The sequence below is a fragment of the Leopardus geoffroyi genome, chromosome C1 (assembly GCF_018350155.1).
Source record: "Leopardus geoffroyi isolate Oge1 chromosome C1, O.geoffroyi_Oge1_pat1.0, whole genome shotgun sequence".
Lineage (NCBI taxonomy): Eukaryota > Metazoa > Chordata > Mammalia > Carnivora > Felidae > Leopardus > Leopardus geoffroyi.
This window is the reverse complement of record NC_059328.1, coordinates 58125374-58139292: the sequence shown is the minus strand read 5'-3', so window position 1 is coordinate 58139292 and position 13919 is coordinate 58125374. Positions and strand designations below refer to the sequence as shown.

At 35.9% G+C, this 13919-nt stretch overlaps 1 protein-coding gene and 1 non-coding gene across 10 annotated transcripts in view; one reads left to right on the top strand and one right to left on the bottom strand.

The window, feature by feature from the left end:
- The window catches only part of LRRC7 (leucine rich repeat containing 7), a 552029-nt gene continuing 538110 nt past the window's right edge, over positions 1 to 13919 (bottom strand). For 8 of the 9 annotated variants that reach the window (XM_045477806.1, XM_045477810.1, XM_045477813.1 and 5 more), the window contains one exon: positions 1 to 1164. In XM_045477806.1, coding sequence (XP_045333762.1) covers positions 1057 to 1164 — 108 coding nt within the window. In that variant the 3' untranslated portion in view covers positions 1 to 1056. The remainder of the gene's footprint in view (positions 1165 to 13919) is intronic. The other variant, XM_045477811.1, reaches the window with a different exon arrangement.
- On the top strand, positions 4026 to 4155 carry LOC123600251. The gene has a single exon (XR_006713610.1). It is a non-coding gene; the product is annotated as a small nucleolar RNA SNORA51 (small nucleolar RNA).

The following is a 13919-nucleotide window of genomic DNA, read 5'->3' as shown; positions in this document are numbered from 1 at the left end:
AAATACTAAAGTTTTTTAATCATCCACCATAACTTTCTAACAACAGTCTTTCTTAATGATAAATTTTATCAATCTCCAAAACTCATTTTAAATGATTTAAAAGTAGCAAATTAGATAAAGCAACACACAAATAAATTCCACATTTACAAGTAAATAAATCACAGGGGCTACATTTTATAATCAACATAAATTTGAAAGAAATAAAGCAATATCTTTCCTGCCACCCATCATTCACTGCTTAAATTAGTGGTGAAAAAGATTTATCTATAATGACCTTTAGTCTGTATCTTAACTCTGTGTGTATTGTAATTAGCTAAAGGCATTGAACAAATTAGTTTGTCCTATTTTTATTCAGGTCCCAGAGATAAATGGCTAATTTATGAAATATTTCACTCTGTGTTATGAGAATTTAGCAAATGAATATGGAACCAAATATAAACACTTTATACCATATGTACAGTTACTTTCATAAGGCATTATCATGTAATTTTTATTGAAAAAGATTCAATATAGTAAAGTCTTATTTTAAGATATAGTTTCTTTCTCAATCCGAGATGTTTAGTTTATGAAAATATTATTTTTCTCTATATTCTTTTTGTATATATGCCAACATATACCTGTGCTAGAAATATTTTATGGGAATTACAATTCTTTATATTTGTATTTTCTATATAAAGGCATATACAACTTTGAGGCAGTGTTTCTGATGGAGAGCAGAATTCGTAAAGAGCTTGTATGTGCTTCCGTGCTCTGAAATTATATGAAATCCACTTCGAGAAGAAACTTATTTGATTAAAAAAACAAACCAAAAACAAAAACAAAACTGCACCAATGCACAGCCAGAGGCTGACAATTAAAACTAATACATAACCACATGAACATCATATTTATATAGTTAACATTTTTAAGGATGATCAGTGCTAACATATAGTATTATACATTTGGCACTAATGTTTGCCATTGGTCCAGCAATTGGCAAAATTTGTTTCTATGTATAAATTTATTTTTTGAACATTAGGTCTGGCTAGACGTATCTTCACTATTTATAAAAAATATTTAGACGGTAAGCTCACGTTGAATAACTAGGTCTACTGTGTTCTGGAAACTCTTCAGTAGTAATACAGCTTTTTCATGTTCCATATGTACAAAACTATGTCCATTTGCCTGTAAACACACAAATAAAACAGGGCAATCAATGCAAGATACTTGTATGTCACTTCACCATTGTTTCTCATCATAAGAGTCAAGGGAGTATTGAGCAACCACAAGTTATCAGTTTTTAAAATTCACAGAATTGTAACTATGGAAACAACGAATTAATTTCATCCAGATTGACTCAATTATTAATTCAACAAATATACTTATGAAGCATCCAGTATGTCCTATCTGGGACTGTCCTGGCCACTGTGCTAATCATGGAGATACACTGGTGAATAAGAGCCAAATGTGTTTGAAATATGGTACTTGTTCTGTGGTTGTTCTTTTGATTTGCTTGTTTTTTGCAGGAACTTAGTTGAGATGTTTTGGAAGTGCCCACAGGACCATTGCCTTCTTGCCATTTAATTTCTGATAGAATAAATCCATCAGCAAGGTCGAATATTTCACTCATGACACACATGATTGTGCACTCATAGTCTTATTAAATCTTATTTTGCCTTACTGAAAAGTTCTTAGTTTATGCATTTTTATATGAAAGAGATCATTTTTATTTCTCCCATTGCTAAATGCAAGTATATTCATTATTTATACCAGTGGTTCTCAAGGATGCCATCTAATATACCTAAGAGATCGATCCCTCAGAGGTAAAGCACATTGACATTAGTAACAGTGAAGATGCTTGCCACCTTCTAGTTAAGAATCATCAATCTATGCATTCAAAATCCATTTTTGAAAGTTTATTTATTTATTTTGAAGGAGAGAGAGAGTGTGTGCAAGAGTGGGGGAGGGGCAGAGAGAGGGAGAGAGAGAATCCCAAGCAGGGGCTCCACACTGTCAGTGTGTAGCCCAATGTGGGGCTCTATCCTCTGAACGCTGAGATCATGACCTAAGTCGAAGTCAAGAGTCAGATGCTTAACTTACTGAGCCACCCAGGTGCCCCCAAGTCCACTGTAAACATAATTAGCCTAAGGTTTCAATTTTGGGATTCCAACTGACTATTATTTAACATTTCAAAAATTTTCTGTAGTGACTGCTCATGGTTCTTTTTTCTTTTTTTTTAATTTTTCTTCTCTACATTAAATTACAGATTCTCTTGATTGGAATGATTTTTATTATTAATTATACAAAAGTGGATCCCATAAACCTTCACTGTCATGACGGACAAAATAAAACCCAATCTTACTGGAATTTGGTAGGAATAAATCTTGGAAACTTAATAGGTAACAATTATGTAACTGTTTTCCTTATAGGCTGGGACGCCACTGATTTGGAAGAGTCAGCCAAATTGACTACTTGGCAAAGTATGGACAATAGAGCCAGTTAATTGGTTGAGTTTTTCAATTTTCAATTTGCTGAAACTAATTTTGGGAATCCATTGCCTTTTTTGTTTTATTTTTTAAATGCTTTCTTAAAATATGATTAATATTTCACATAACCACTCAAGATATTTCACTGCTTTTGACTTTTTAAAATTTATAAGAGGGGGTACCTGGATGGCTCAGTTGGGTAAGCCTCCCACTTTTGATTTCAGCTCAGGTTATGATCTATCTCACAGTTCTGAAATGGAGCCCCATGTTGGCTCTGCGCTGACAGCAGGGAGCCTGCGTGGGATTCTCTTTCTCCTCTCTCTCTGCCTCTCCCCTGCTCATATTCTCTCTCTCCCTCTCAAAATAAATAAATAACACTTAAAAAAATAAATAAGATTGAAAACAGCAGCTTTCTAGCATTACTGGATAGTCTATATCATAGATGAAAATCGTGGGACACAATATATGTTATCACTAGTTTGTTAAAATTGGTTGGCCAATGATGTGATAAAAAAGAAAGTCCTAAAATATTGCATTTTTTAAACCAAAGTACATCTAACAAATAAGGAAAATACTAGGACACAAAAATGTAAACCCATGAAAACCCATATAACTAGAAGTTTAAATTTATTTTGAATTAAAGAATCTCCCTTTCTCCCTCCCTCCCTCCTTCCTTCCCTCATTCTCTCTTTCCTTACTCTTTTCATCTCTCTCTCTCTCTCTCTCTCTCTCTCTATATATATATATATATATATATATATATATATATATAAATCTGTACCTATCATCTATCTATATCTCCTTTAATATGTATAATAACATTTAGTTAATTGAAATGCCTATCAGGGTTGGCATTGGCTGTTGCAGTGGCAGGAAACAGTAATTGGGTAGAACTTTGGGTTTGTTACACAGCCCAAATTTCTTGCTTTAAGTTATAGTTAAAAGCAGACAACTGGGTTCTGTGTGATGTTATTTCTGGTTAGACGGTGATGTGGAATAGAGAGCACAGCATATGGTACATTCTTTTTATTCTCAATCTGTATCTGACATGAGGAAAATAGCAAACTTGGGGGAAAGGTATGTTTATTTTTGAGGAATAATCTAACTACCTTAATGCTTCAGTTTGACCAAAAGGCATACCTTAATTGTGAAATAAATTTAACTTTATTTATTTATTTACTTACTTATCTTAAGTAAGCTCCATGTCCAATATGGGGTTGGAACTCACAACCCTCAGATCAAGAATCACATGTTCTACGGAATGAGCCAGCCAAGTGCTTCTAAATTTAACTTTAACCATGGAGTCCTTGAATGTTAAATATTGTTAATAACTTTGTGAGTGCTCAGATTTCCTCTATCAGAAGACTCAGAACCTGGAAATTGGAATGAACTCAAACCCACCAAGAATTTTCAGAGCATTGTTTGAAATTTAAATATCTTGGTGTTTCAGGGAAAAGGAATGTTTTGGGATTTGGAGGCCATCAATGGTATATTGTCCACCATTAGACTTCACCATTCCTGGTTTTAGCAACGACTAGTCTCAAAATAATGTCAATTTTGAGCCTCCTGGTGCTTACCACAGGCTGTGTTCTTATACTGACTGTACAGAAAGAGGAGGCAGAGTAAATCCACCCATATACACCCCAGCCCAGTGCTTTGCCTCGTCTGTGTTGGGAATGGGGGGACACGGAGTTGAGGTTTTGAATCTGACTTGTTCCCTATTCTCCAGGCAAAGAATAGAAATGGAGAGAGCTGAGGCTGTAGCTTTGAGACATAGCAACTGGGCAGGGAGGGACTGTGGCTGACTCTTCAAAAAAAAAAAAATAATATCAATTTTAAGGGCATAAGTGACACAGAACCCAGATAGCAAATTAATCATAGCTGTTAATTTTTAGTGATACTTTTATCAAAAGTTCTTCAAAAAAGGTTGCTCTGTTTCCACCATTTTTTCAATCAAACATAAATCTTTACGTGTTAACTGTTCCCAAGGCATTGTGCTTGGCACTGGGGATAGGAAGTGAGAAAGAGATGAGACAGGGACGCTCCCATCAAAGAGGTGACCATATGGAAGGGGAATTTAGCCATGGACACAACTAAAAACAATGTAGAAAATGCCTTACCTGTAGTAAGGACTCAGCAGTTGCTGAGTTGAATTAATATCAGAAGAGATAAATAAAGTACTGGAGTAGCTCAGTGGAAGGAAAAGAGAGAGGTTAGATTTCCAGAGAAGTTGTTTCTCTGAGGAACATAAGAAGTTTCTCTGGTAGTCACATCTGGCAAGAATGTGATTAGTGAAGGGCCACAATCAATGTTTTGTCTCAAGGCTGGGGTTCTCTCCAGCCTTAGACACATGAACAATTGGCTCTTTCAAGTAAATTTTTCAACAATCGATGCAGGGAAAAGAGTTTTTATATGATCCAGGTATGTAATCATTTTAATGAGAATTTAAAAATAAAAATACCAGTGAGTTGAGATCTTAGACTTTAGCATAAGAAGCAACCATAAGATTAAACTAATGTGGAGGGGCTTGATAGGATGTGGGGTTAGTTCATAGATTCCTTTCTTCAAAATGAAAAGAGATAGTTCAGTATGTGAAACATTTAAACAGAACTTTTCTGGAGAGACAGAGAGAGGGAATGAGAGAGAAAACGTGAGAGTGAGAGCAAGCATGATCTAAGCTAATCCTGTTATTTTATAAATGAAAGAGTTATATCTCAGAGAGACCAGCTAAGTGACTGAGGCCACACAGCCAGGGCTGAATAATCTGATACCATAATATTTCTTCTCATTATTTCTCTCAATACTTCACTGAAATAATAAGACTACAATTGCTTCCATCGATTTGAGCTGGCATTTCACTGATTATGCTAAAATAATGAACATTTTCCCCTTGAAATTATTGCTATATCACCTCCTGACATAATTTTGTTCTTCACTGCAAAACCTAACTTCTCATTCAGATTCCTATCAGGATTAACTTAATTCATTCTAAAAATACTTGTAGAAATAACATTTAATCCTAAATTAGCATCTCCAGAAATGCTGAATCTCTCATTCTTATTATAGTATTAACTCTGGCTTAATTGGGTTCTTGTAGCCATATGTGAGCTTTCGCTCTCAAAAGTGGAAAGACTAAGTCAGGCTATCTGCTAGGACAGTGCCAGGAAACTTGAGGGGAAATGGATTAAAAAAGGAGAAAAATTTTAGGGTAAAATCTATAAATTTGGCATCTCATTGAACATGGGTATAAGAAACAAGAATCAAACTGTGATATGATTAATGAAAAATGGAAATGAAAATGGAGTTTGAGGCCATGGCAATGTGTGCAAGGGAAACATTGATCATATATTTAGAAACAAAAGAGTAGAGTTCAGGAAGGAGGTCAGAATGGCAGTATTAGCAACAGAGGTTAGGTTTTACTGCAGTTTGGTATTCACCACATGGAAGGCTGAGAGATTTATCGGAAAATAAGTTTAAAAGGGAACACTGTGAAAGAAGGAAAATCTAACCAGGGGAGTATGAGGGGGCTGCAGCTTGGGACATGGAGAGCAGAGCTGAGAGATAGTGTTTGCTGTTGACCTTGGCATCTAAGAAAACCTGTCTGAATTAAGGACGGGGAAGGTAAAGCCGAGCATAATCCTTCCTGCCCAGGGATGGCAGAACTAAAGAACAGAGATCCCCATGGGACCAATGCATGAAGGGGAGAGAATAGGAAAGCTGGGTTCCTGAGAGATCCCGGGAGGAGAATAACTGGGAAGAGTTGTCATGAAGGGGGATCAAGGTACTGTGCTCATAAAGTAGCAGGAAATCCAAGAAAGTAAAATCTTTTCCAGTGGCCCCAGTGAACCCTAGTTTTCTGCAGCAGAGTAAAAAAGCAGGGAAAAGGAATAGCTAGATGAAGTCTGGCCTTGTATCTGGGTCTGTTTCCAAAAAACAGGCTTCAAGATGTTCCGAATCACAGTCCGGGTTCTAATTCAAGGCCAGAAAGATCCCATGTATAAATGAGCTTTTAATATCACTTTAAATATCAGCTTTTTGTTTTCACGCTTTGTAAGTGAAAAATGAGAGTTATGTGGTTGGAAACTCAAATACAGGGCTGATTTTCCAGAAGGAAATAAGCAGATTGATAACTTAGATCACCAAGTTAAATAAACACTAGGACTCTACATGCCATTTTAGTACCCAGACATGTTTTGGATCTAAAACCCAAGCTTTGGTGAACCTCAAGAGGACTGTTCAAAATGCCACAACTAAGGACTGCCTGGGAATGGCTTCACAATACCAGGAGGACTCTGAAAGATCAGAAAGTACATTATTTTAGAAAGTTCACTAAAGATTAAATGAGTTAATATATGTCAGGTGCTTAAGCCTGGCAAACTAGAAATCAATCAAATGTTAGCTACTACTATTAATATTACGTCACTATTATTTTCTTGAATTTTCATGGAGTCACAAATAGAAGGACAAAATGTCAGAGGAACTTTTCTTTTTTCTTTTTAGTTAACCTTAATTTTTTTTAAAGATGAAGATGTGAGGAGGATCGGAGACAGTACATGAAATATCCAAGCTTGGAGTGCTAGTGACTAGGTGGGAATTTATGTCACAGATGTCAACTCTGCATCTTGTCATAATTCGTCCCATTGGATGTTGTGAGGTTGGTAATGACTGTTTTAGGTTCATTACATGAATTCAATATTTAATATTAATTGAACCATTTCTTGATATGGAACATTATGTTAGACCTGATGCTGGGGGATACAATGATGGAAAGGGTTGGAAGAGGGGTTTGAATACTTATGGTTGTCTTATGTGTCTGACTAGAAAAAGAGCTGAGGAAATAAAGGACAGTACTATGCAATATTAATTGCAAGGTATAAATCCAATGATGCTTTGAAAGTGATGCATATAACCTACATTTGTGCATTTCATAATCTGGATATACATAATGGAAATGCAAAAGATGGTTGGAAGACTATATGTTAAATTAATGAAATTTTTATTTATTAGAGAAATTTTAATGTTTATTTATTTATTTTGAGAGGGAGAGAGCAAGAGAGAGAGAGAGAGCGTGTGTGCATAAGTGCGGGAGGGGCAGAGAGAAGGAGAGAAAGAATCCCAAGCAGGCTCTGTGCTGCCAGTGTGGAGCCCGATGTGGGGCTTTAACCTACAAGCCGAGGGCACACCACTGGCCCGTCCCGCCCACCACGCCGGGGAGGTGGAGCATGAGCGCACATGTTGGGACCCGAAAGATGGTGAACTATGCCTGGGCAGGGCGAAGCCAGAGGAAACTCTGGATGGATCATGACCTGAGCTGAAATTCAGAGTTGGATGCTTAACTGACTGAGCCACCCAAGTGCCCCAGCTAAATTAATAAAATTTTAAAATACATTGCCACATTTGGCCACATACATGTTTATATAAACACAGTGTCTATTGTGTATTATAATAAAATGTGTGCACTTTAGAGGAAATAGCAATTTAATGAAAAAATGAGAAATAAATGAAATGGCTTATTAAGTTAAAATGAAGTCAATAAAAAAAAATTTAGGAATGAAAAGATACTCTGAAAATTTTATGCTTCCAGAATATATGGCTAATGGATATCTGGCTTTAGCCGATTTGAAAGTATAAAGGAACATTTTACTGTATAATCTTTATATTGTTTCCAGAAGATTTCCTACCTTTTAAAAATTCCATTTGATATCTGTGCCATAAAATGATTTTTAATTGCCCCTTTGCATGATTTAGATATGGAAAGATGGAGGGTTAATGAAAAACAATATTTACAATAACAACAAAAAGTAGAGCTTTGCAATTATGGTAATCAATTTACTATAAAACATACTTGGTTTCTGGATTTCATCCTTTTTTTCCTTCCAAGATCTATCTTTGATTTCCTTCTGGTAAATGCTTTGTTAAATGGATAAATTATGGATGTTTATACTATAGAACTTCTACAGAGGATTCTGTAATTCAAGATTCAGGAATTTTGTTGTACCCTTATTATTCAAAGCTTTAAATTTAAAAACTAATTGCGAAGCAGTCTTGGCCGAAAGATAGGTGGTATTATCCAATAAGACGGACAGCATGACTCTTTTAGGATACAAAAGAGAAATGGAATTAGAGACTCAGATGTGTGATTTTTGGTTGATTGAAACTCACCTTCAAGGACAAATATTTAAAGGGTCAGCATAGATGCAGTTTTAATTAAAAATTTTTTTTAATGTTTATTTTTGAGAGAGAGACAGAGAAACAGAGAGAGACAGAGAGACAAGTGTGAGCAGGGGAGGGGCAGAGAGAGAGGGAGACACAGAATCTGAAGCAGGCTCCAGGCTCTGAGCTGTCAGCACAGAGCCCAACATGGGGTTTGAACTTGGAAACCGCGAGATCATGACCTGAGCCAAAGTCGAATGCTTAACAGACTGGGCCACCCAGTCACCCCATATGCATGTATTTCGTATATTAGGTATACATTAGTACATTAATATCTTTGAATGCCTAGGCTCTTGGAATGAGGGAAAACTTAAAAAAAAAAATACAGCAACCATATTAGAGTTATAAGGGCAAGCCTTCATGGTGTTTAATCCTGACAGCCAGACATTATGAGAAACAGTAGAAATCTTAAATAATTATAATTATGTTTCACATTAGCTACCTGGAATTAATTCTCATTTCAAAATTTTAATCTGATAGAGTGCTCTCATTAAATATTGGCATATATTTGGAATTGAATATACTGCATAATCAATACTACACTGACTTTATGCCAAGTCATTTGGAAACTTTTCCTTTCTATCAAAAATCTGAACTATAGATCCTAAATTCTGGGAGAGTTCCTATGAAAAGTTTACACAGAGCTTTTTAAATGTGAGAAGTCTGAAGTCTTAATGGCTTTTACTTTAGTATTAAAAACTCTTTATAGAATAAAACATAGATAAGAATTTCTCTTCTATCTGAAGTGCACACATGTATTGCTGCTTGAATATTTCATGAATTCAGGCTCAAAAAAGACATGTTAAGATAGAATAGACTCAACTAAACTAAATACTTTGTCAAGTTTTGGTTTACAAATTTGGGCATGGAGGGCACCTGGGTGGCTCAGTTGGTTAAGTGTCTACTATTGATTTCGGCTCAGGTCATGATCTCATGGTATTTGAGTTCAAGCCCTGCATTGGGTTCTGTGCTGACAGTGTGGAGCCTACTTGGGATTCTGCCCCCTCCCCCTCAAAATAAATAAATAAACTTAAGAAAAAAAATTTTTTTTTAATTTTTTTTTTCAACGTTTATTTATTTTGGGGACAGAGAGAGACAGAGCATGAATGGGGGAGGGGCAGAGAGAGAGGGAGACACAGAATCGGAAACAGGCTCCAGGCTCTAGCCATCAGCCCAGAGCCTGACGCGGGGCTCGAACTCACGGACCGCGAGATCGTGACCTGGCTGAAGTCGGACGCCCAACCGACTGTGCCACCCAGGAGCCCCAAGAAAAATTTTTAACAAAAAAAAGTTTAAAAAATTTGGGCATGGAACTGATAATAGTCATCTTGAAGACATTTACTTATTTATCTGATTTTAGAATGCTGTTTTCTTCTTATCAAACATCTTAAATGAGCATCTCTAACAAATGGGTTCCCTACCTTGGTTTGCAGAGCAGTTCCCTGATAAGATAGATGTTATTTATTTTAAAAGAAATAGAAACTGAGAAGTGAACCGAACTGCAAAATCAACTTCTCATTTTCAGGGGCTCATTGTAGCCATGTTGGTTTCCATTTGGTAAAACATTTTCTCTTAAAAGAAGACAGACTGGGAGCTGATTTTATTAAATCTTTAAAGTCCCCTTCTATCTATCTTCTCTTCCTTCTTCGTTTTCTGCTCAGGTAATTTTGGGCATGTCTGCTTCCTGGGCTAGGTTGTATGAAGCCAGGGACTTAGTTACATTTTTTATTACATTGTTCACATTGCTTGGCACAATACTTTGTACACAGTGGGCGTTTAATACATATTTTCCAAATATATAAATAGCAAATGTGATGAATATGATGCTATCAGTAAAATTTGTTGCAGTAAAGCCAGTATTGTATAATGGAAGAAGGTCAAATAAGTTATTTAACCTCTGTCAGCAGTAGATACTTTGCAGGGTTGTCTTGTGATATAAAAGATACAATGGAGGTACTTAATTGTTATTTTTATTTCAGCCAAATTATGGAGGTTAAAGGCAGACTAATGAGCTTACCTTGTTTTTGTTGGTTTACCTGTTTTCCTTATCTCTTATTTTTTTGATGTGCAATAAGTATTTACTCAATCTTTTATTAGCTGACTGTACTGAACTTCATAAATGGAATGAGATATGGAGTGAAACTCTGGCATATAAAATCATAAACAATTTTGAAAATAATTTTTTGTTGTCTTCTAATCAAATTGTATCAAAAAATCTCATTCTTTGAATGTATCACATCATTATAAGCAATAGTTTCTCTAAACACTAAGAATGACATGACATGATTACTGACCCCCTCCCCCACCTTTCCCTCCAGCCTCTCTTATGTTTTTGATTTTCAATCACCAAATAAAATCATAAAGAAAAGCATTAACTCATTTGACCTTGCTGGGAAATGCTTTAGTGAAATTTCCAAATACCTTAAATTTATTTTTTTTGAGTCTCATACTTCCTTTTAACCATAATGAAAATTTCTCACTCTACTTTTTGTAGCCTTTTTGGGAGAAATTTTTAAAAATTCAGAGACATGAATATACTCTAACCCATTCTGAATGACTCATGATGATAATTATGAACATGAACTCTCTGTGGGATAAAGCTGTGGGTCCAGTTAGATGCTTCTATAAGAAACATTTCCTAAAGTGTGTTCTGTGGAGGTAGTTAATTGATGTTGTTATTAAGAGGGATGTATGGTTAAATATGTTGGGAAATATAAGTTTGAAAGATTTTTCAGGGTCTGAAATGCTTAATACATTGTGCAATACTGAAGCAAGGGATAGAATCTGAGGTGGCTCAGATAATTTAAGGGATGCCATTGGGAAACACCTTATAGTCTATACTTAACGACTCTGCTGTACTTTTTGAATTTTGTTTCTGTCTTTTAAAAGAAGTTTCTCGAAGAACGAAATATGGCCCTTTGTAGCAACGTGGATGGAACTGGAGAGTGTGATGCTAAGTGAAGTAAGCCATACAGAGAAAGACAGATACCATATGGTTTCACTCTTATGTGGATCCCGAGAAACTTAACAGAAACCCATGGGGGAGGGCAAGAAAAAAAAAAAAAAAGAGGTTAGAGTGGGAGAGAGCCAAAGCGTAAGAGACTCTTAAAAACTGAGAACAAACTGAGGGTTGATGGGGGGTGGGAGGGAGGGGAGGGTGGGGGATGGGTATTGAGGAGGGCACCTTTTGGGATGAGTACTGGGTGTTGTATGGAAACCAATTTGACAATAAATTTCATATACTGAAAAAAAAATAAAAAAAAATAAATAAAAGAAGTTTCTTTCCCTTCCTGCACAGTGAAACTGTCAGCTATGACTTCCTGCTTCTGACGATGTGCCTGAATCCAGAGAGTTTCTCCTTGGTGGTCTGGAAAGGTAGGCAAAAGATTCCAAGCATCCAAGTATGAAATCGGGTCTTATGAGTAAAAGGCATGATATTTAGTGCATGGGCTTTGTGACATTAATTATGGCTTCTCAGAAGCACTTTGTTTTGAGGTTGTTGAAGAAATAATGCTAAGTAAGATAACACTGTTAGCAGCTAACCACACCTACTGGTCATTCAAAGATGCAGAAAACTTCCATTCAGACAAGGAAGGTTTGATCCGGTGGTCAGATACAGATACAACACTATATATCTGTATATGACAGATTCAGGCATCTGTAGACATTTCATTTAGACTTTTGGGAAGTCTAAACTTTTTTTCTCACATTCTGAGCCTTGAAAGCTGTATCTCACCACCTCCTCCCCATTCTAAGCCCCCTTCGTGTTTCAGTTCTCCAACTCAGTACAAAATCTTAAAATTCTAGGATTTTCTTTCTTTAAGCCTGCAATTTCTCTCTCCAGTATTCTCTCTTTGAACTCCACACTCACTCATTCTGAATTGAGTCTCTCACCTCTCCTCCTTAACAGTGTTGCCAGGCTAGCCCTATTCCTCCTGCTACTTATACTCCTTTCTCCTCCCTATTAAGCTTGGGGTAACTCCTGATCACTCTCTTTCTCTCTCTCTATTTTTTTTTTTTTTTTTTTTTGATAGAGAGAGAGAGAGAATCCCACGCAAGCTCCATGCTGCTAGCACAGAGCCTGATGCGGAGCTCCATCTCATGAACTGTGAGATCAGATGCTTAACTGACTGAGCCATTCAAGGCACCCAACTCCTGCTCAATCAAGAGTAAATTCTCTTGATAAGTCACTCCAAGCCAAACAACCTACTGACAGCTAGCTGAAACTTGATAGACTTGTTTGTTGAGAGTGGGTTCTTGAATTGTCTATATGAATTGTACAACCAGAGTTTCTTATGACTAGAAAACAAGGGGGAAATATCTTATTTTTTTGAATTATCATATCTTTTGATTATTTTATTTTGGTATCTTAGAGATATAGCCATAGACCAGGAATATATTTTGGGAAACTCTTAAAATTATGGTAAGGTAGAAGAGAGTATGAAATGATCTGCAATTATGTATCAAATTAGTATACCTTATATGAGAAAAATCTGTTTTGATGACTGGTAAAATTTGGATGTCATTAATAAGTATTTATAAATCATTTAATTTCTTTTCTCCTGCCAAAGTTAGGCACTTGTGTGTGGACTAGGGGTGGACAGACAAATGAAGAGAATATTTTGACTACGGTCATATAGTAGAATATTATACTTATAAATATAATATGTAATATAATATGTAATATACTTACTTAAATGAGCATTATGCTATAACTGTGAACCATGTTAACTATCAAGTACAATATATTATTTTCTCTAGTCTATTCATTTTTCAACAGAATAACTATAATTAATAGATTTTCTATAGTTAAAAATTTTTTAACGTTTTTATTTATTTTTGATAGAGAGAGAGAGAGAGAGAGAGAGAGAGAGAGAGACAGAGCACAAACAGGGGAGGAGCAGAGAGAGAGGGAGACACAGAATCCAAGGCAGGCTCCAGGCTCTGAGCTGTCAGCACAGAGCCCAATGTGGACCTCTAACCCACAAACCGCGAGGTCATGACCTGAGCCAAAGTTGGATGCTTAACCAACTGACCCACCCAGAGACCCCTACATTTTCTACATTTTAACATATTTTACATTTAAAATGTATAATAAGTTAGATTGAAATTTTTTTTAACTGGAAAGAACGTCACAAAAAAAAGAAACTATGATGTTAAACCAACAAAATCACTACTTCAAAAATGGTCAAATATTGGCAAATTCACATGGTTCAATCTAATAATTTTTTTGTGATGAAT